Here is a 23,445-nt window from a genome sequence, read left to right as displayed (position 1 = left end):
CCTATAGAATGAGATACTAATTAATTAAAACAAATAAGAACGAGATACTAAGATCAAGGCTCCAAACCTCATCAAGGCTGAGGCACTTATGTCTGACCATCCATACTTTGCTTGCAAATTCAAGATCGAGAGGCAAGCTCATAGTGTTGACATCCTTGCACCATCATACAACAGTGTTGATGCCAAATCTTGCATCACGGTCTCATGCTCGTACATCTCACCCCCATCTCCCTTGGTGCCTCCAAAAAACGAATCCATCATGTTTGCCACACCCTCGTCCTCCTCTAGAGGATCATCCTCAAGATCATCTTGCTCAAACTGTGGTGGTGGTGCACGTGCTCCCTCGTTGATGTCCTCATCTTGTATAATATAATGATGCCCTTAGAGAATTGCTCCCTTCTCAAAAGAGATTGATAGGAAGGTTGTCATGTGGAATGGTTTGATTCTTAATAATCATGGTAGACCTCTAGGCGTTTCTGATTACATGCATTTATTGTTGGCATCCGTAGAGGATGCCACATGTCAACACAATATGCGTTGGGTACGGGAGGCCCAATGTCACCCCTAGCCGCATAGAAGCCTTGCCAAGTCCCAAAAAGCTGGCGGGACATTGAGGATGGATTTCAACTCTTCATCATATTCAAGGTTGATTTCACTGCACATATGCATATTAATATCCCCTTTACATCCACGTGTTGTGAGTGTGCAATGGGGGCATTCCCTCTCCTCAATTTCTTTACGACACGAGGGGATTGGCACATGTCCCAACAGTGGTCTAGATGTGAGAGGGGTCTCACTTTCTCTATGGGCTCTTGGAAGGCTTTCAAGAACTTTGTATGTGAACCCAGATCTCAAATGGTTAGTGACTTCTTAGAGGACTTTCGAAAACCTTCCAAATGAATGCATATTTTAGATGGTTAGTCAACTCAGAGGAAGCAGAAAGAGGATTGAGCAAATTGACGCAGCCTTACCCTTGGACTAGGTTCTTACAGATGAGAGATGGCACACTCATGTCAGATGGATGGGGGCTTTTTTGAGGACAAACATCTGCTTCAGGTCAAAGGTGTCCAGCGAGATACAGATTGTGATGCCTTGGTATTTGATGTGTACTTTGGGGCAAGTGATCCAACTTCATGGGACGATATCCTCATGGATGCAATTTTTGAGACAATCATTATTCTAAGTCACGTGGAGCAGTGTTTTTTGGCTTCTAGCTGGTATTTAGACCCCCATTAGGAAGATATCCCTCTGGGCTCTTGGAGGGTTTGGCTTTATGGGGGTCTCCTCATAAAGTGCTTGCAGTGGGACCGTAAGGGGATTGGGTGTGGATTGATGCATAAAACTATGAGAAGAGCCTCCTATTCTTCCACTACAATATTAGCAATGCTGGGAGGTTCCAGCTTAGTGTTACGGGCTTGAGGTCCTATAGAGCTCATATTTTTTGCAAGTTTGTAGAAATGTTTTGGAAGGAGGCCCTGAGAGTCTCTTAGGAATATACGAATCACTCTTTTATTTTGGCTTTCTAGGGATTACATTAAATCCGTGGAGGCCTAGGTTTGGGACTCCCTTTTAATGCCCGCATTGCCTCTCTGCTTAGGATTCCATTCAGCATTGCCTATGGGATTGTAGATAGGCCACGGTTTTCTAGAAGAAGTGGATTGCAAAACTTTGGAGAAGATTTTCTCCCTCACCTTTCTTGATCATCTGAGGATTAGTGGCCTAACTCTCTTTGTTTGGGCCTCATGTGTTTTATGAGATGTATAGCTCTATTGGGCGTTTTTTGGTTTGACATCATTTGGTGGAGCCATGCTCTTTGGGTGTTGCTCCGTTGGGTGATTATAGTGAGCATTTCAGCTTGCAATATCTGTTGATCTAGATTCACATAGGCACTTAATGGTTTCCAGGTCCACTCATCTTTCACACCATGGGTATTCTTTGGATAGACATTGTACACACTTTGATGGTCATTTGGTTGAGTGCGTAGGGGTTTTTCAACGCCTTGGTCATGTAGTCTTGAAATGAGAAACACAAGAACAAAACATGTAGAAGAAGAAAGAGAAAAGGGCTTGTCTGTGAAAGTGTTAAAATGAGAAAAAACACCATTGGATTACCTGAAAGTGTATCGGATTATTCTTATTCAAGGCCTTTCCAAGTTGCATGATCTCTCTTTCTGTTGCCTTCAAATAGATCTCCCAACATGCAAAAAACCTAGTCGCATGCATTATGACATGTGGGTAAGAACAAGGAAATATGCACTTCCAACAATGCAAATTATACCTAATGGATATGATACTTTACACAAGCCTTAAACTAAGTAAGATTAAGGCCTATCCAAATTATCACACCCATGAGATATACACTACTACCAGTGCACATAAGGAGTGGCCTAAGGCTTGTGAGACTAACCTACGTAGCTTATGCCTAACTGTCCGTGGACTAGGACTCACAGAGGAGTCACGGCATACAACCAAATCACCTATTTAGGGATCTACTTAGCACTTGTGGATGTCCCCACGTGTCCCACTGCACCCAAGTATAGGGGTGCACATGACATTCCCTCGTTCTTAACTTGGGGGTAATTGCATCGATTCCAAGTAGTCCACCAAAACCTTTAGGAACGTTCGTAAAAAGCTTTCATCTAGACATACCGCTCCATGGGTCCGTCAATCTCTAAACTTGGTGTAGAATTCGCAGCTGCGTTGTCTTGAAGCATATTTTCACTTATAAAGGAGAATCTATTCTGGCCCTATAATTTTTGCATCATCGATCAGTATGGGTTGCTGCTCATCCGTGATATCACTGAGTGTCGGGCCGATATAAGGCTTCAACCACAATATACGTGAAAGACATTGTCTAACCATATGGAAGCCATAACTTCATGGACATGTCGTTGGTTAAACATTGAGTATTACACATACATACAGATGCTGTAAGGGGCCCCACGAAATCCATGGTGATGTCCTAGAAAGGACCTTCTGGGATCAGTAAGGGCATAAGCAAACCTGCTGCCTTCTTATGGGACGCTTTGACTTTTTGGTAGATCTGACATCTCTGCACATAATTGTAAATATTCTTTCACATTTTCGCCCAATAGAAGTAGCGTTCTAACTTCTCCAATGTGTTGTTGATGCCTCAATGGCCATCTACGGGGGTGTCGTGGGTATCATAGAGAAGAGCTTGTTCCTTGCCTTTAAGCACACATAATCTATGCTTGTAGAAAAGCCACCCATCTTGGATTGAATAATGGTCGTCATGGCTAACTAGTATTGAGTGTTGAATTCTGTTGAATCCGCATACTTTGCCTTCAGGCCCCATGAACTGTCTGAATGGATGTTTTCCCATTAAGCGCTTTGACAACGGGGTTCTTCTTTCCAGAGACATATTCAATCATACCCCCAAATTGTTGAAAAATCTGACTCCATCTGGAGTGCCGATCACTCAACCACATGCTTGGCATTGTTTGAAGCGATTTTAGGGCGTGATGATTTGTTTTAACAGTGAAAGTCCGTCCATACAAGAACAGCTTCCAATGCTTCAATACTTGAAAAACTCTGAGTAGTTCTCTGTCGTAGACCCAATAAATTTTTTTGGCGTCATTCAACTTTCAGCTATAGTAAGCCATGGGTCTTTCTTCTTGTTATTACACTATCCCGATGGCCACATTACTCTGCATTTGTGATGACCAGGAGTGGATCATCCCATGACTCTATCTTCATAACTTGAGCTGTGGTGGCCAACCTTTGTAAATCATGAAAGGCATGTAAAGCTATGCCGTTGACTAAAATCTTTTGTTGGTTTGTCTTAACCCCTTTTAATAAATTTGTTAAGGGTGCAGCAGTGGTGGAGAATCTTTTATGTAAGAGCTATAGGCTTGGCAAAGCCCAAGGACCGGATGTCTAGTGCCATCGTGGGGATTGACCAGCTTGTGATGGCCTAAACCTTTTCGGGGTCCGAGTGGATGCCATTTGTACTAATGATATAACCCAGATATTGTATTTCCATTAGTCCAAATTCACTCTTTTTAGCAGTGAGATAGAGCTGATTGTTGCACTAAAGTTGAAGGGCGTTCCACACATCTTTTAAGTGCTGCTTGATTGTAGATGAAAAAAAATCAGGATATCATCCAAAAAGACGAATAGACACACGCCTACGTACTTAGCGAAGACCTGCAACATCATTTTATTGAAGTTGGCCATGCATTCTTGAGACCAAATGGTATAACCACGAACTTGTAATGAGATTGCTCTGTCCTAAATGCTGTATTTGGGATGTCAGCTTGAAGATTCGGACCTGATGGTAACCACTCTTGAGGTCCATCTTGGTAAAGTTCTTTGCACCATTCAGTCGCTCTAAGATGTACACAATGCGTGGCATTGGAAACTTATTGCTGACTATGATCTTATTGAGTGCCCTATAATCAACACATAGTCGTGCTGACTTATACTTTTTCTGTACAAACAATATGAGAGCTGCAAACGGTGATGAAGACGGCCATATGAAGAGTTAATTGCTGTTCTAACTCCCCCCGTCCATAGATTTATAAAGACGATACGAAAACAAACTTGGTTGGATGGAATCTTGTATCAACTCGATATGATGTTCTTCCCGTCTATGAGGCGGAAGCTGTGGTGGCAGATCATCATGGAGCATAATGTGTTGGAACTCCTGGATGAGATCTACTATGGATTGCCCAATGGAGGGGTTGGCTGAACTGCATTCTGCTAGTAGCAGACATAAACCAATGCACACACTACGCCCTTGTAGACAGCACGACCTGCTTGAATATGAGAAATCAAAGGTATACCTGGAATACTCCTATCCCCATGGACAATGACCGGCTGGTGTAGTCCTTTGATGATCGTGAAGGAATGCTGCTGCTGCTGTCATTAGGACACATGTGACTACTCTTGTAACCACAGGATCCCCTATATCATGTCACACCCCAACATGGTTTGCTAAGACACTCGTGTCTAAAGTTAAGACACGGTAGACACTTTAGACATGTATTGTCTTATAAGACACCTTTGGATACTCTTGCAATACAATACTTAAAAACCCTAAATGTTTTACTTTGGAAATTGGACTTTGAGCCGATGACGCAATTTTCTATACATGTGTGGCGCGTCTGCTTCAAAGGGCCGACACCATTTTGGTTGCTAACTAGTAAATCTGGTCTCTTAGCTTTTAAGTCTTGACTCTTGACTCTTGACTACAATGCTAAGTATACTTCTCTCAGCTAGCTAGTAAGTTGTAACCAAGGTCCAAAGCTATATACTTGTATACTTTATATAAGGTTTTTCAAATTGAATATTTATTATTATAAATAAAATGAATAAAATGACATGTCTTAAGTATCTTATCTTTAAGACACTTTAGATACCCGTGTTTGAAGCTTGTCTAACGTGTAGCGTCTTAACGTGTCTTACAACCATGCACCCCAACAAAGGCGTGAGGATGAAATCCCGCTGGAAAGAGGCCTTTTGACAGAGAAAATTGAGTGGCCTTATGCGCGATCTGTGTGTGTAGCCTGGGTGTGAACCAGTCCACAGCAAGCTCGTGAGGTATTAGGATGCACCCCTTCTTCTTGGCTAGCTGAGGGGAGATAGCCATCTTCTAAACTCCCCATATCGAATAGGACAACAAAACTCTATAAGCTTTGATGAGGGCCTTCTTCTGCTCATTGAGGTTGCCCTCCTTCTTACCTTCAAAGACCACCGGTGGAACAACATTCAAAGTAGGCAGTATTGCATTTGTAGCTGATGCTGGTGGGGTAGAATACTACCGTAGAGGCAACAATCGAAGCCGGTGCTTTTGCAAAATTTTCGGCCAACCACTTTGGGCAATCTTTCTTCCCATGCCTTGCAAGATGATGGCAATGGAAAGGTTGATGCTCCACGTGGCACTGCTTCATTTCGTCAAGCTGGCAGTAATCTCCTATAATACCCGCTTTAGCCTTTTCTCTTGGAGTCATCTTTGGCTTAGACTCCTTCTGACCAGATGGCTGCCAGTGGTCTTTCGTCTGATATTGACTGTCCTTCTGCTAAGGGCCTTACCTGCTGTGTTTGCGGATTGCTGTTGGGCTTTGGGTCCTACTAGACTTGCTTTTGCTTTCCACTGTTCGGCATCATCTCTTGATTCTAAGAAAGGGTAAGCGCATGCTCATAGGCGAGCGTGTTGAAATTCCGAACGGGAAAACGGGTGTTGGAGTCCAATTCTCTGATGAATTGGTTCAGCTGCTTGTTTTCGGACATGCCTAATTGCTATGCTAGCATGATAATCCTATTGCTATAGCAACACAAGCAAGCCATTCTGGGAGAGACGAGCAGACTCATCATCTAGGTTTAAGCGTATACTGAGGCAGCAAAAAACGAGCTTTAAGATCGGACATAAACATATCCCATACGAAATTAGTGACATGTGTGCTAGGGTCGGTATGGCTACTGGCCCAATGCTGCCACCACGTAACTGCCTCACCGGTGAGATGAGAGGCTGCTAGGTGGACTTTGTCTTGTAAGATAGCTGAGTGGTCACACTTACCGTCATATTTTGTGAAGTTCGGCATGGGCCGTGTGAGGTGAGTGACCTTGGCTAATGTTGAGGCTGGTGTGACTACGGGAATAGCTGTGCTCATGCTAGCCCGCATAGTAGCCAACATTTTTTGTTGCTAGAGCAGCAAGACTTCTCGGTCCAGCTTGTGATACTTCTCGGCTGCCATCTGGTTGCGTCTAATTGCCTCCTCATGCTTGCGCTCTTTGTGCCATCAATAAGAGCAGTTTTATAAATCCTGAGATTCCTCTTCTGTCTTCTGGTCTTGCTCCCTCCTTTTCTTTGAGCTGCTTCCTTGTCTCCTCCAACTGTCTTCTTTTTTCTTCTAGCTACGATGAGTTTTCTTCCAACTGGGACAGGAGGAGTCGATTTTGTTCCATAAGCTTCTCCAACATTTTTTGATTGCTCAGCGGAAGCTGAGCACTCAAGAATTGTTGTTTTCTTGGAAGTCTTACTTCTCAAACTCTTCTCTTCTTTGCTGCTCCATGGCGCTTGGATGTGTGGCCTTTCAGGATCTCAACACAACCTTGCACTTGCGGCTATCAAGCTGGATTACAGACTGAAACTCTGATACAAATGTAACATGCCGAAACTCTGATACAAATGTAACATGCAAAAGTGGACCTCCTAGTGTATTAGGAGTTTCTTAGAACATCTAGAGAGTACAACTTTGAGGGAAAGTGGTCTATGGACGTGCCATGAGAGTGAAATCATCTAGTAGCTCTTGCATACCAGCAGTCCTTATCTCCTATTCTGTTCAAAAACTGTAGATGAGCAAGATTGTGTGCCGCACGCCAATGCTTAGTAGGAACTTGATTACCTAGCAAATTTTCAGGTATGGAACAAAGGGGACACTGATATCCAGCAAAACCTCAACCAAGAGTCTTTTGTTTCTTGCATGCCCAACATTCTTTGAATCAATCTTTTGCCAGATCTTGATCTCCTGAAGCAAAATTAGAATCAAGGTTGCATCTAAAATCACGATTTACATCTGCCAGTAGCAAATTGCCTCTGCAACGCTCCCAGCTACTATGGTTGTGTTTTGTTGCCAGGCATTCCATATATTCTTCACAAATTGCTGTTTGGTATCTTGATAGGCTCATCATCTCTTTTAGATTCAGCTTGACCCAGTGCAAAATTCATTTCTATTTTTATTTTTTTCATGAAAGAGACTTCTATTAAGTTTGAAAACAGCCTGGAGAAGTTTGGGGTACACAAGCATGGAATGTCTAGAAGCAAATCCCAAGTCACATGCAAGGGTAGCAACACGTTCAGTCAACAAGCTGGGTGATGAAATCTCGTAGCAATCTATAGATGTACTCAATTGTTTGTGATTTGGAGCATGCATGGAGAGGCTATGGCTGAAATTTCAGCAAGCAAAACGATCATCGATCTCGTTTAAGATGATGAAAACATGCTGCAATTTTCCCGTAGGGTGATAGGGGCCTGAGGGGTAATACGAGAGCACACGGTGGATGAAACCACATTAGAAAGGAGTTGTTTTGGCAGAAGTGAAGTTCCATCAAGTGGAAGCTTGAGATAATACGAACATAGCAAGATGAGGACGAATAGAGCTCGTTTGCAAGGCAAAACATGCATGGACTGAAAGAAAAGTAGGGGAGGCTCATGAGATTGTGATGCCCTTTGACAAATACACATGTAGGATGCACACATAATGAATTGGTGCAAATGGAATGCCAATCACTGGCTACAAGGGATGCACCAAAATGAAAATGCAGCAATGGACCGTAAACCCACAATGCACCTCACATGGAGCAAACCCAAGCTAAGGAGGTGGGAGGGAGAAACTCCTTGAGAAGCTTCCTAGTGGCTTCTTATAGAACCAAGGCTCATCTGACCCAATGTGGCAACAGATTGCGAAGGCTGACATGCATGTGTAGATTACTAGAAGTTTTGAGGGCTGTCGAAGTCTTGTGATAGGTGTTATCCACAGAAACTGTTACTACCAAATACGCAGGATATAAAAATATAACCAGCGTAAATATGAAGGATCTCGTTGCAATCAGGTTTCCATCATAACGGTCTTGGAGAATCTTTTTAAGGGAACATATAGAAATTGCAAATGTTATTTTTATGTGGACCTCAGGGAAGACTTGTTCCTGTGTAAGTGTAAATCTAGGAAAGTTTGCTCATGCTTATGGGTTCATATCTTTTGGGACGGATAGAGACTCCCTATGTACTTTTTTAGATTTGTGTCTGCTCTGATTTCTTCAGGAATTGAACATGCTAGGAGAGTTCGTAAATGAAGTAGAAGGTTCATCTTTCAAAGCAATAAATGCTTGGGATGAGGCGTATTATACTGGCTTGATGAAAGCAAAGATGCTGGGCTTGAATGCACGGGTATGCTCGATTGGTCTGATTTCTTTGGTTTTGCTTCGTGAAGAGTATTTTTGTCATCTTTCTTTCTACATTTATTTAAATTTGTCCATTAGGGGAAAGCTATGAGATCAACTTTTCTCAGGTATAAAATCCTTAACTTACAGGTGGTAGCATCGTACTTTCCTTTGGCACAATGCATAGAAGGATTAAAACTCATAACGAAGTCTCTTTTTGGTGCGGATCTCAAGCAAGTGCCTCTTGCACATGGAGAGGCTTGGCATCCTGAAGTTCAAAAATTTACTCTGCATGATCCTCTGGAGGTACTCAAGTTTCAGGAGATCCAATATACTAATGTTTTGGACTTGTTCTCAAGCTCAAGGAGGTTGCTTTCCCTTCATGTCTTGCAGAAGGAAACTGGGACAATAATAGTCTGCTGTTCTGCTATATCTACTCTCAGTCTTGGGAGCTTGAAAGCTTATCTAGGAACAACCTTGATCCATTCCAGTTCCTTGTAGATAGTTTACTCTTGCTCCTCCACAATGTCCTAGATAACTTTCTTCTGATGTTTGGGTTTGTTGAAACAGGGAGACCTAGGACATCTTTATCTTGACCTTTATTCTCGTGAAGGGAAGTTTCCGGGGTCTGCACATTTTGCAATAAGAGGCGGCCGGCGCCTGGCTGCAAATGACTACCAGTTACCTGTGAGAACCTTCTCACTATAGTAGTTCAAGTTTTCCTTTTGAAACGTGAATGAATTGATGTGGCGACAAGAACTTGAATATACAGTCTGCCTCTTCGACTTTATTTCTACCCTGGTTTTCGTAAGGCATCAACAATCTCAAGTGAGATTAAAGGTCCCCATCAGGGCCTGCTTTCAAAGGTGGAACAATGAGAATGTAAATTCTTGTACCGATTTTTGCATCCAAGATATCAATATGGACAGGGATTTTCCTTTCTGACTATAAGGAAGCTTGAGAATACATGTCTGCAAGGTGATGAAGTGTGCCTGTGATAGGTTTTCTGCTTTCTTCACTGTGAAGCGATAAGTTTTTAACCTCTGGAATTTCCTACAGATAAGTTTCTTTTCATGAGCTCTGATCTAGGGTTTTTCTCATAATTATACTCAATAAAGCTATCTTGGAGATGGGATTCTATGTAAGAACATTGAATACCAAAGTTGGATTTCTACATGACTGCTGGCTGATTCTTTCTATTATCATGGAAACCTGGCCTTAGCCTTGGTATATTGTTTCCTTCTGTAGGACTTGAAGATTTCTGTTCTAGTTCCTTGTTGAGTGGCCAGCTAATGTATGGTACTTGGGTTTTGTATTTCCATTGGTCCATTCACAGTGTGGATTGCGTCTTGACAGCTTGTTTTGTACTAATCTGAATTGAATGAAATTAAAGTATGGACCATGTGATGGGCTATGTTTTCAAGTGTGGGACTCGTAGCTTTGGAAGTGGTGCTGTGCATCCATTAACTTGTGCATGCTGACACAGAGTTGTGAAACCGGCCTTCAATAACTAAAAGGGCAGTGATCTTCTTCTACTCAGTCATAAACTTCATAAATAGCCACAATGCAAGCTTCAGTCACTTCAGTCACTTCAACCCTGCACTGTTCCTCTCCGCAAATCCTCTACCTGTCTTCAAGGCATGTAATCCAAGTACACCACTAGAATTCCCAGTGGCAAGGCATACTCAGGCATTCACTTGTGATCTGATCCAACTGAGAGGCATTCAGGCATCCAAACCACTGGCAAACTGAGCTCAAGGAAGCCTCAAGGCTATCACATGCATCCACATGGTCCCTCAAGGCTATCACATGCATCCACATGGTCCTTACGCCTACCACAGGATCACTCTTGCCTTTGGGTGCTTGCTAGAACCTGTAGGAGTCTTGAAAGGATTGCAAACAACACGCATGCACTGCAAAAATTTGCAAAGCAAGAAAGAACAGTAGTCATTTTACATCACTTTTCACGTCCTAGAATGACTTCTGACACTTTTCACGTTCCAAGGCTAGCATGCACTTCTAGAAAGTGTCAGAAGTCATTTTTGTAACTCAACCTACGCTTAACCTGAGGTTAACCATGGCTAAGTGTTGTAATGGTTTGGTCGTGAGGGATTGGCTAGAGGAAGTGCTCACTTCCTAGAAGTTCCTAGGGGCAAGGCAAAGGCTCTAAAAGAGGGGTCTAGGTGCACCACTAGGTCCTAGGGGCAAGGCAAAGGCTCTAAAAGAGGGGTCTAAAAGTTGGGCCCAAGGACAACCAACGTTGTCCTTGGTAGCGAAGAGGTCAGGGAAATCTTTGAACATTTATAGAAACTCATCTTTCTCACTTGGAGTGAGGTCAGGGGAAAGCATAGATTCAAGTTATTAAGGACTAGCTGTTACCTTTTCCGTGGGTGGCGCCATTTGTCATGCATGTGTATGCATGCCCTTCCTCCACCTTCCATCTCTCTCCCCTCACTCTCCCAAAAGTGCTGGACGTTTTCAATTGTTCTTTGTGCAGTTTTTGAGCTGTTTCAAGCCTGTTTCAGCCGTATTAAGCTTGTTTCGGCTGTTCCAAGGCTAGCACGCACTTCTAAGAAGTGTCAGAAGTCATTTTAGATCACCTTTCACGTCCCCGTGACAGTTGTGTGCACATGCATGCTCAGATGTGCAAACATACCCACACAGATGCTTGGAGATATTGGCAGAGGTAGTGGCATTGACACATAATGACACATAGACAGGAATGTACGCCCATGCCCTAATGCACATACATTTGTGAAATTACAAATGCTGGCGGTCATTCACAGGTGCCCATATATAATTGGTATCTAAATAGCTTTGGTGAGGGCTGATCGTCGAGAAAGGAAGTTAGTAATATGGCGATATTGGTGCTCAACCTGGTGAGTTTGTCTAGGCTCCTTTGTGCTCTCTAGGAGGTAGCTCATTGTCTGGTGAGCGCCATCATCACGTCAGTCATGTGTGACATGTCTCCCTAAGTTGAAGAGTAAGGAGGACATATCTGCGGTTCTCATGTGTGAGTCAACTCAAGAGCAAGTCTGTCATGTCGTGTTCTCTGGATCCCAGCTGCATCATGTCCCTGTGACCTCTTGTACGGATCTCCTAGGTGGAAGAACTCTGTGATCGTCCTTTGGTTGGACTCCAGCAGTTCCCTAGTCTTGGCTTTGTAGTCGAAGGAGTGTTGGCTTTATGTCAGTCGGCCTTGAATAGGAAAGTCACCACATGTCGCTGATCGAGATGGCCCATAAAATATGACAATGGTCCAAATCCACTCTTGAATAGCTAGTAGCGCCATCCACATATCTCATAGTTTACAGGCCATAGTAACTCTTTGAATCAACCTCTTGCACGTCAGATATGTCTCTCATGTGGGATGCCCTCTACTTGTCCTATCTCAATTTGTAGTGGGTGAGAGGACACACAGATTTGCCCAGTCCAAACCCTATCCGAGTATAGCCAAGGGGATCGATAAAACCCTCCTTAGGGATCTGCCAGCAGTGATCTCTGTAGAACTTGTGTTTTGCCGAAGCTCATGGAGAGAGATATGTGATGAGGCACATGTTTTATTGCACTTGCAACGGATTGAACACCTCAGGATCCTTCACAATTTGTAACATTTGAGGCTGGATACTTTGTAGGATTTGTGCAATTTGTGAAACAGCCAGAGCTTTACTCTACAAAGAAGGGCCTAAAGAGCGATATGTGCTGAGGAGCTAAAGGGAAGGTGGGGAGGTGCTGAGCGGAGAGGAGTGGATGATAGCAGGGAGGAGTGCATTGGAGCAGAGTGAGAAAAACTTGAGTGAACTGGAGCAAAGAAGCTTGAGCGGAGAGGTGGGAGAGGATGAAGCGAAGAGGTTTGAGCTAGAGGGGACGGACCAGGCCAGATTGAGCAAAGAGGCCTGAGCTAGAGTGAGCTGAAGAGCAAAGAGGTTTGGGAAGGGGCGGAGAGGCTTGAGTTGGAGCGGAGAGGCCTAAGTGGAGATGCTAGAGCGAAGAGGCATGAGTATACATGCTGAAGTGTAGAGGTTTGGGACAGAGCAGAGCGGTTGGAGGGGCTTGAGTGGAGAGAGAAAGAAAGATTCATGAAAGTCTTTGAAAGACCGAAGGGTCTATGTGAATGGGGGGGGGTCACTAAGTGCGCAAGACGAATACAAATATGAATATCTGAAAAACCCATGGAAAAAAAAAAGAATATACAATGTGGTATCACTGTGATGGTCCTCTGTATGCTGTCTAAGAGGCCTTATCTACTGGGGCTGGCTGAGAATGGATAGGAGGGTCTTAGCGACAGTGGCTCCGATGGCTGCTGGTGTTGTTGAGAGATAAAACTTGTGATAGTGTGCTCTTGTCAAACGACTTGCCTAGTCCTTTGTGGCCGCCTCCTAGTAGCTCTCCATCAGACTCAAGTGCCACTATCACCCTAGTCGGATGTGTCCGTAGGCCAATGAACATAAAATGAATATCTCCGAGCCTCGTATCTTTCTATCTGGGTCTTGACTACGTTATCTTACTGGGGACTGGTGTGTCTTTCTCTCTGGGTCTTGACTACGTTATCTTACTGGGGACTGCTAGTCCATGCTATTTGATCGAAAAACACTAGCAATAACCCTTTGTTTGGACTCCTTGGGCTTCACGATCTCGCTTTTGTATCGTGAGCAATTGGTCTTTGTGTTGTATAGCCTCATGAAGGAAATCCACTACTAGTCGGATGGACTAGGAGGCTTGAGAAAGAAAGAAAGATGTATTAACGTCCTCGAAAGGCCTCACAAGACTATGAGACAAAGTATTGTATCAGAGTGACTCATGCCCACACAAGCCACAAAGGGTTGAGGCAAAGGGCTCGCCAAGACCCTTTGCTGTGTACTATACTACACTACAATAAAAAATACGAAACATAAACTCAAGTCCAAAAGTAGGGAAGTAGGAGTCAAAAGACATATCTAGGTGTCATGGTGTCTCTCCTGTGGGCCGCAAAAATGTCTCGTATGTGTGTCTGGCTGGTCATCTCACGCTATGGTGAGGGGCGTGGTCTTCGAGCTCTTTGTATTCGGTGGGCCATATCGATAGTGACACCTTTGGTCAGACGGTCTTCTCCAAATAGAGCTCTAATGTGCTGGACCTCCATCGTGCATGCTCTGGTCCGTTGTTGCATCATGAGTGGCTCTTGCGTCTCTGGCTGTACCCCTCCTCATCGTCGTCTCATCCCATTGGTCACTGCCCTCATGTTGTCGATCTTCCCCTCTTTTACCCCGACATGCTCAAGAGCATACTAGAATGTGTAGAGTTTGTGATGTGTCGTTGAGATCGATCTAACATTGTCTCCCGCTGGGCAGATTTGACGCAAAATGGTCTCTCTATGGCGTCTCATCTCCATCAGAAAGAGACCGATGCAAACATGGTTCTGGAAGTGAATCAATCTGGAGAGAGACCCGAAGCCATGGCCCTCTTGGAAGAGGCAGTGATAGCATCCCCAGATCTCATAGTTAACGGGTAGGTACATAAGAAATGCTCCTCCATCTCTATCTCTCCCAAGGTGTATAGTCAGCAAACTCGCTGCTCCCTAGGTGTGTCAACGGCTCTCCCTGCCTCAATCCTCAATTGATGGGATAAGACTTGCATCTATCCAGTGGCAATCCTAAGGGCATGTGAAACTCGCTTGTCCTTCAGATACTGGGGTTTGATGATCACTCCATCCTTTGACACTCTTAGGAAATGGTCGTGATAGAATCGGGTCTCAGTGGGGAATTCCTGGTCCCCTCCCCATGTCCATGACGTATAAAGCTGGAGCAGGTCTAACCATATGATACGGTTGATCTCATCTCGCGGGATCAGAGGATCAGAGGAGCACTCAAGCTATACTAGAAGGGGTGGAGATGATCCATCTGAATGTCTTGTTTGTCAAACCATTTAGGAATGCATGCATACCAGGCCATGCAAGCCCCACTCTCAGCTCATTGCACAGATGACTCCAGTGCCACTCTCAGTAGCCTCTATCTAGGTAAGGCTTAAACCCTGTGGAGATAGGTTACTGTCTGGAAGATAGCATCGATCCCAAGCAGTGTCATAACGAACTCTGCCTGTATGATCTGGTGGGGGATTTAAACTTTCTCCAGGATGAGGGGGATTTAAACTTGCTCCAAATCAGCCTGGATCCCATAGTCACCTGCAGTCTCTTGAAGCGTCGCCACTCAGTCAATGCCATGGTCTCATGCATTTTTGGCTCAGTCTTCTTGAAGTCAGTGGATCACGAGTGGGCAATATAAGTCAAGGGAGTACTTTTTTGAGATAATGAAAGATTCCATTCTTGATGTTGGGGCTGATAATGCAGTGTGTGTATGGCAATGCATCTAACTGTGTGAGAGCATGACAATTGGTGGAGGAAGAGTGGCCCCATGTTTTCTATACTTCATGTACATGCCATTGTCTTGACCTCCTATTTGAGGACATTGGACAGCTTGCATGGGTGAAGCCAATGTTGGCACATGCCACTATGATTGTTACATTTGTTACTCAGAAGCACACTGTGTTAGCATTCTATAGAAATTTAAGCACAAAGGAATTGGTGAAACTTGCACAAACTCGGTTTGCTTACATGTTTACCATGTTAGCAAACTTGTTGGGGATGAGAGAGTATACAATGGATTGCATTGCATGGTTGTTAGTGATGAGTATTGCAGGAAGAAGGTCTCATGCAATGTGAACATGTCTTCCATTGTATTAGGTGCTTCATTCTAGTAGGATGGAAGAGTCATTGTGATGATTTGTGGACCTATTTTGGAGATTCTTCGCCTAGCTTTGGGGGGTAAAATTAGGGTCATGTATGATTCAGCCCCATGGGCTGAACCATACTTAATTGTAGTTCCATACCTGTATGCGTTTGCTGTATGGTAACATATGGAAAAAACTATGGTGCCAGGATCCTTTAAATTTATAACATTTGAGGAAGGATACTTTGTAGGATCTGTGCACTTTGTGAAGCAGACAGGAAAGGAAGTTGAGATCTTTAAAAAGCATTAAAATGCGTTTCTGACAGGGTCAGGTGCAGGCACAGTCAAATGATGTATCAAGAAAATGACAAGTCAAGTAAAGACCATTGGGAGCTTAGTGCTACAGAGTGATGCATATGAAGTTGCTATTTTGCAATAGTTCCAAACATATGCGTATGTTTGGTAGGGAAAGACCTTTGAAATATGGACGCTTGTTATAATGCAGACATATGTTGGCTGTTAAAATGTTTTTTGATTTGGGAGTCGGGACAAATAGCCAATTTTGACTTTTTTTGTCATTTCGCCTGATTTCGTAGAGGCAATTTAGGCTTCAACCTCTCCCACACTCATGTGCGTCAGTCATCAATGTTTTGGGTCCTTAGAAATTGAACATGACATGGATTCTATGGCATTTTGCAGCATAGGTGGGGAGATTAGGTGGTAGGGTTTGAGCTACGTATGTTATCAAAGCATCTGCCAACACATCGTACTTGCAAATGTTTGATACTACAAACGTATGTATGGAACTATGGTTCTGCATTTTGTTTTTCAGTCGCATGAATCATGTTAGATCTCCAGTGGACTTGAATAACTTGTTTTGTTCAGGTCATAGTGCTACGGATGACTTGTCCGCCTTGTATCTCTTTTTCAGGAATTTGGGATTTATATGTTGCCTTAGCACTTGCTAAGGATTGTTAGAACTAACCCCCTCACATTAAGTGGACATGTTTGAAGATAGAGCTGCTGCTGTTTGTGTTCTTCTATAGTTGTCTTTGAATGGACTGCAGCACTTACTATAACATTTTGAATGTTTAGCTACCTCGTTTACAAATGAACATGAAGACATATTACATCCACAGTGCTTGAAGACGGTCTTCATTGCTATTACACAGAATTATAAGTTTGCAATATGTCTTGGTGGTTTTCCATTTACTTCTACATACTTTGGGCAGGTGGTAGCTCTTGTCTGCAACTTCTCCAGTCCTCATATATCCTCTTGCCCCTTGCTGAATCACTGGGAGTTGGAAACACTCTTCCATGAGTTCGGCCACGCCCTTCATTCACTGCTTACACGAACTGTAAGTCCCGCCCCCCCCCCCCCCACCCCCCCCCCCCCCCCCCCCCACACACACACACACACATCCCCCTCCCCTTCTCCTCTCCTCTCCTCCTATAGTGGAGGGATCTGAAATTCTAATGGGTTTGGATTATTTTTCTATCTTTGATGTTTATACAGGATTATCAACATTTTTCTGGTACAAGAACTGTGCTCGATTTTGTAGAGACTCCTTCAAATCTCTTGGAGTATGTAAAATTTCATCTCCTTGCTTTTAAATGAACAGAGTTTGTCAGAGCGAGTGACCTCGTGCAAACGTGTGTGTGCTTTGCTATCACATAATATGTGAATCCTTAAATTTACTAGTTTCAACTTAAATTTATAGTACGAAGGCTGATGTCACGGTTTTTAGTTTCAACTTAAATTTATGGTACGAAGACTGCTCTTATGTTTTTAATTATGCGTGAATAACATAGGCTTACAGTGGCAACTATTATTCTGGTAGTGTGGCACTTGCTGAATGGTGGTCAGATTTATGTGGATGATTTGAGATAACAGTGCAATTTAAAGATGTTCGAACCATGTTGAGTTTTGGGGTAGAAAAATCTGTATTCACGTTTGATGAATAGTTCACTTGAATTCAAATATGTGGAATAGTCAAGGTCGGGATCTGATCTAAGGGATTCTCTGCTTACTTTGTAATGAAGTGTTTCACAGTTTTCTGTGATATGAATATGACTGTCATTACTGTCTGATAATCTTATAGTATAGTCCTTCTATGGTTGCAAATAGTGCAAAATTTCTAGTGACGGAAGCTTCTGTTCAGAATTATTAGGATCAAGGTAGGGAAGAGTCTGCTAGAGCTGGCACACTTGAAGCCAACCTGCAACTCATTTTCAGAATATCCTAGAACAAGTAACACATGAAAGTACATAGCAGATCCTCATACACAGACCAGAGATGATGCCATGTATGCTATATGATAGTGTATGTCCATGTTGGTGGAATCAGAGATCTGAGTCTCACTTGATGCACCGTTCACTAACATGGAGTTCACGACTGTGCTTCTTGTCCTTCATAAGGGTAATGCTCGGGCTCGCATGTGCTTACCCCCTCCTTCTTTATTACTTTGTGAGATATGATTGGGGATCACATTACCTCAGCCCTGCAGGGTGTTTGGGACTTTGGTGATCTGTTCGACTCAATTACATATGGTCTTATTCATCTTATTCCAAAGAGGGTAGTAGAAATTTAGTGTCTCAATGGAGACCTATTACTCGGCCAAAGCAATCAGTTTGCGGTTGCAACCCTTACTTCTAGATCTCATTCATGATATGTAGACGGGCTTTGTGCATGGGAGAAGCATCTTTGACAATATCTTCTCATTTTGGGAAGCTTTTGAGTGGGCTATGCAGAGCGGCCAAAGGCTCACCATTCTACTCCTGCTAAGGTCGTTGCAGAGTGAAATCCGTGACACGTCGCTCCATCCATCTCTATCTCAAGTGGCATTCTCGCCTTCATTTGTCTGATTTGTCTGAGTAGAGTGTCTTTGTGTCGCCGCATCTCCATCAGATGAAGACCGACACAGACCTGGTCTTGAACGTGGATTAGTTGAGAGAGTGACCCAAACCCAAGCCCCCCTGGAATAGAAATGGTACCGCCCCCGAATCTCATAATAAGGAGGACAAGTGCATAGGAAGTGCTCCTCTGTCTCTTCCTCTCCCAATGTGCAAAGCCTGCATATCCGCTGCTCTCTAGGTGTGCTTATGGCTCTATCTACCTCGATCCTCAAGTGATGGTGGGATGAGACTCGCATATGCTCAATCCCAATTCTTAATGCATTTGGGATGCATCTATCCTCCAGATTGGCGGGTCTAATGATCAGTCCACCCTTTGATACTCTAAGAAAATGGTCATTATAAAATTGGTTGGTGGGAACTCTTGGTCCCCCCGCCCCCCCCAAAGTTGGTGACGTGCCATAGACTACTTCTAGGCCTGAGGTCATCAATTTGTGGGGGGGTATGTTGGGACAAATCGATGTAATGGGATCATACCAAGGGTCATAAGGTCTATGATTGTGAGTGTGATCACATGAGTGTGTGAACACGTGTGTGTGTGTAGGTGTGATTGTGGCGGGGGGGCAAGGAGGGGGTGCGGGAGGTTGAGCGGAGGCGGGGGGCAAGGAAGGGCAGCAAGAGAGTAGAGAGATGAGATCAATCGTAATTTCACGGGATGAGATCAATTGTATCGTACAATTAGATCTACTCCGCCTCTTCTCATCCCCCCTGTCGCCCCTCCCTCCTCCCCCACCCTCTTTTCTTCTACCCCGCCCCCTTTCAGCCCTCCCCTTCCCCCTCTCTTTTCCGTGTGAGCCCTCTCCCCCCTCCTCTTTTCTTTTCTTTTTCCTGTTTCCCTCCCTTCATCCCCCCTCTTTTCCCGAGATGGACAGAGCCTTTTATTTCAGTTTGAGCCGGTCTATCACCCTTGATTGACGAAAGGCATCCGTTCTTGCAGTCAATCCCCATTTACTTTTAGCAGCCACAAGATCATGTACTTCTTCAAAAGATGAGTTGCCGCAACTCCAAAAAGATGTGGAATTGGAGTCTTCCACCACCTTCTTTGCTCGCATCTATGGGTTCCATCCTTGCAGACTACAAGCGAGGGACTGGATGCTTGTTGTTTAACCTTTGAATCTTGTTCCACATCTTAAAGATGTTCATTTGTTGGGGACGTAGTGTCTTCCAGGTGGTCTCTGATTCTTAAGAGGCTGCAAGCAATGTGCTCTAAGCCGGCCCATTGCACTTGGGCTCTAAGAGGATTTCTTTTGGAACCTTTCACGCTGGACTTTGACCGAGTAGAAGAGGATAGTTAGGTCATTTCTCTATTCATCGGGTTCTCGGGACTTCCTCAGGTGTATCAGCGGCTCCTCGCCTCAATTGGAGCTACCTTCAAAGTGGTCATAGAGATCCCTTCTCCCTGGTTTACCCTCTCTTTAGCAGTAGGGGCGATTAGATCAGATTCCTAGTGTTAGGGTCATCGTTCAGGACCCTAACTATACGATGACCATACCATGCTCCAACGCCCTAATGGTTCGTTCTTTTAGTAGAGAGTCGAGATTGCAGGCAGACATGACCAGTGTAGGATTTGTAGGACCTTTGGGCATTTTGCCACGGATTGCCCAAGAAAGAAGAAGAGGCCCAAAAAGCCTTCTGACAGAGTGTTCTATCGGCACCGCCTTCACATTTAGCATGTGCCGCACAACAGGCACCCATTGTACGTATTGTCCCTTGATGGGTTCTGCTTAGAGTCTCTGCTCCTCCACCACTTGCAAATCAGGAGGGACTCTCAATCATCTGAACTTAGCCTTGATCGGGGCTCTTTTCAATTTTGGTTTCAACTAGTGATATTCATGATACGCTTAGGCTACGACCAGAGTTGTACCTGAGGCTACTATGTTACCCCTTGCACAACGCAAGAGACTATTGCTATGGATGCTGCCCCGATTGCAGTTTCTTACCTTGACTAGGCCTTTACTATTGATGATTCAGTCTTGGATAGGACCAGTGTTGGAGCCTATGCATATCTTCATGGTCATGGTACTTCCAAGCAGCCCCATTCTTCGTCCTCATCTCCCCTCATAGATCGAGGGAAGGAGTAGTGCATATTGTTTCACCAGCTTCAACTGCGGGGATTTTGTGTACCTTGACGCTAGGGCTGCTTCACAGGAACTCTATTGTGCCTTGTGCCTTGTGAAGCAGTTATTGGTATTCCTTTTGAAAGGGTGTCTTCCTTTTGATCTAAAGAGCTCAATAGCTCGAGCAAAAATCAAATACAAACTGAAGCAAATTGAGAGCTGGGACTCAAACCCAAGCCCGACACCATGGTGGCTCGTCTGTGAGTGGTGAAAATATCTTGGACCTGTGTCTATCGGTTAGGCCGTACCTCAATAGAGTGTGTTCTAGTTTCTCTTGTTGGAGATATCATAGCCAAAGAGTGTGTTGATGTGATGTGTTGGTGTGTAGTACTAGGAGATCTAGTATGAGTTCATGTGTGAGTGCCACGTGTCACTATGGGACTTATCCCATATGCACTTGGTGCTAATGTGTGAGTGTGTAGCCTACACAATTGGCTCTGTGTGTGTGTGTGTGTGTGTGTGTGTGTGTGTGTGGATATGTTCTAGTCTCATGGTGTGAGAGAGAGATCCCGTGCTAGCCCTTGTGCTCCCACGCTATAGCTACTTGTTTCTCCCTCAGTTTGATGCCCGTTTTGTGTCCGTACCTTCTGTCAGAAAATTCAAAAAAATAAAATAAAATTTTGTACTGTAAAAAATCTGTACGATTTTGTCCGTACAGCCAAGGAAATTCTGTACAGTTTTGTCCGTACAGTTGGGAAAATCCATACAGTTTTGTTGTCAGGAATTTTTTTTTATTCGTACTGTCAAAAATCCGTATGATTTTGTTCGTACAACCAGGAAAAATCTGTACAGTTTTGTACCTGTTGTGCTTTCCTCCTTGTGAAGCCTTGCTGCTTCCAAGCCTTTTCCTTAACTCGAATGGCGGATTATTCCTATGAGAAAACCTTTCACAAAGACAAGTCGGTTTCCAACAAGAAACAAAAACAGGTGATGGATTCAGATGATTCCCTTCATGACTTTGCTGAGGCTCAGCTTGTTTATGAGGTTATGCATGAAGGGTTTGAAGATACCCGCAAAGGTTGGGAAGATCCACTTCCCACCACTGGCATTATGGTGGAAGTGGATTATATATTTGATCCAGTTAAGGAGTATGCAAAGCATGCCATTATAATTTTCTTCCCAGGATGGATGCCTGCTGTAGTAGATGTTGGGAATTGGTTGACTCGAACCCTGGGTGGTTCTTATGTCAAAAAAGTTCATTGTGCAGCGAGGGGCTTTTTTGATGAGGAGCACTGTCAGGTTTTGCTGGAGCACTCTCCTCTGTTCTATGGCCAGTAGATGGTCCATGTCTTGCCCTGGTCTCCCTACCCGGGATTATTAGGCATTGATTCGGCATCGTTGCTTTGTTTGGGTAGAAGTTGTGGATTTTCCTCAATGCTTGTCTTCTCTTCTACCTAAATTTGCAGCTTCCCTCGGTAAGGTGGTATGTCCACCGCAACCCAATGGAAATTCGAATCGCTTCTGCATTTTGTGGGATACGGATTATCCCACTCCAGCTTCATATTCGGTTATTGTGAATAATGTTTCCATGGGGAGTGCCTTTTACAAGCTCAAGTGGGGGCTATTTGCAGGTGCTTGCTTTGAATGCAAGCAATTTGGGCACATGGCTTCACAATGCCCTTCCCGACCTCCACGGATGCCAGTGCAAGCTGAAATGGTTCAGTCTTTGAATAAGAATGCAAATGCCTCTTCTGTGGTAAAAAACAAAGGGGTCAAACAGTTTTTCTTTGTTCAAGACAAAGGCAAAGCCGCGGCTGTCTCAAATGGTAATGCTTCTTTTCCAGTGCCTTTGTCCTCTCCACCTCAGCGGAAGGGGGGAAAAATTTTGACTGATGGATGGCAAACTCCTCACAAAGTGATCTCCCCCAGGTGACCTTTGCCTTCTCGGACTTGGAGTGGTGCATCCTCTCATGGGAAAACACCTGCTGAAACCTTTGGTGTTGGCTTGACCTGGGCTGCTGTGACTGCAAATCGGACCTTGTTTCCTGAAGAAGTTGCTGCAATTTTGTCCTCTCCTCAGGCTGATGCTTCATCCTAGGGCAGAGGCCTGGACATTGATGTGGAAATGCAGACGTAGACAGCCCGTTAGTTGCTGTACATACTTGTCCCATAATTGTAAATATGCTTGATCATTTGAAGTGTGTTACTCTCAATGTACAGGGAATGTGTGATGGTCGCAAATGGAAACTGGTCTGGATGTATATTAGGCAATTGCAGCCTGATATAGTTGCTTTGCAAGAGCATAATCAGCATATGTATGCTGGTCAGATAGGCCATTTTGCTGGTTATGATATCTTCTATGCTGGATAGCAGTCCTTTTTTGGTGTGGCTTTTTTGGTAAAGCACGACCTTCAACCTGTTGTGGCTCTCAATGATCGCCATGGTAGATGGATTATTGTTCAATGCCTTGTTCAAGGGGAAATTTTTGAATTTGCATCGGTTTATGCCCCCGAATCTTCTCGTGATAGAGCTTTGATCTGGGCTGCCATGCATACTTATCCATGGCGACAACATGCCTTCATTTGTGGTGACTTTAATAATGCCCCTCAATCGGGTGACAACACCTCAGGCCACACTCATATGTTGGCTTCTGAAACACAGGCATGGTCTGATTTTTTGCTTCAGTTGCACCTGGTTGATATCTGGAAGGAATTACAGCCCATGCTTCCGGGCTATACCTTTCAGCATAATGCTCAATCTTCTTATCGGGCACGCTTGGACAGATGGTATTAGATTGATCCACAGCATTGTGATGCCTTTACTTGTCAAATTTGGGTTGATCATGCTTTCACACATTCGGATCATGCTGCT

General features: G+C 44.0%; 1 protein-coding gene across 2 annotated transcripts in view; it reads left to right on the top strand.

Annotated features, from left to right (window-relative positions):
• LOC147892453 (Zincin-like metalloproteases family protein) overlaps positions 1–23,445 on the top strand; it is a 159,135-nt gene that overhangs the window by 66,401 nt on the left and 69,289 nt on the right. For both annotated transcript variants that reach the window (XR_015542351.1, XM_087387413.1), the window contains exons 10-14: positions 8,782–8,907; positions 9,051–9,206; positions 9,471–9,587; positions 16,837–16,962; positions 17,121–17,188. Coding sequence is in view for 1 of the 2 variants with exons in the window: in XM_087387413.1 (XP_087243539.1) it covers positions 8,782–8,907; positions 9,051–9,206; positions 9,471–9,587; positions 16,837–16,962; positions 17,121–17,188 (593 nt within the window). In the remaining variant the exon portion in view is untranslated. The remainder of the gene's footprint in view (positions 1–8,781; positions 8,908–9,050; positions 9,207–9,470; positions 9,588–16,836; positions 16,963–17,120; positions 17,189–23,445) is intronic.

This window comes from Dipteris shenzhenensis, chromosome 16, assembly GCF_047967505.1.
Source record: "Dipteris shenzhenensis isolate YYH24624 ecotype China chromosome 16, Dip_SZ_1.0, whole genome shotgun sequence".
Taxonomy (NCBI): Eukaryota; Viridiplantae; Streptophyta; class Polypodiopsida; order Gleicheniales; family Dipteridaceae; genus Dipteris; species Dipteris shenzhenensis.
The sequence above is the reverse complement of the archived record's forward strand: the minus strand, read 5'-3'. Positions and strand labels throughout refer to the sequence as shown.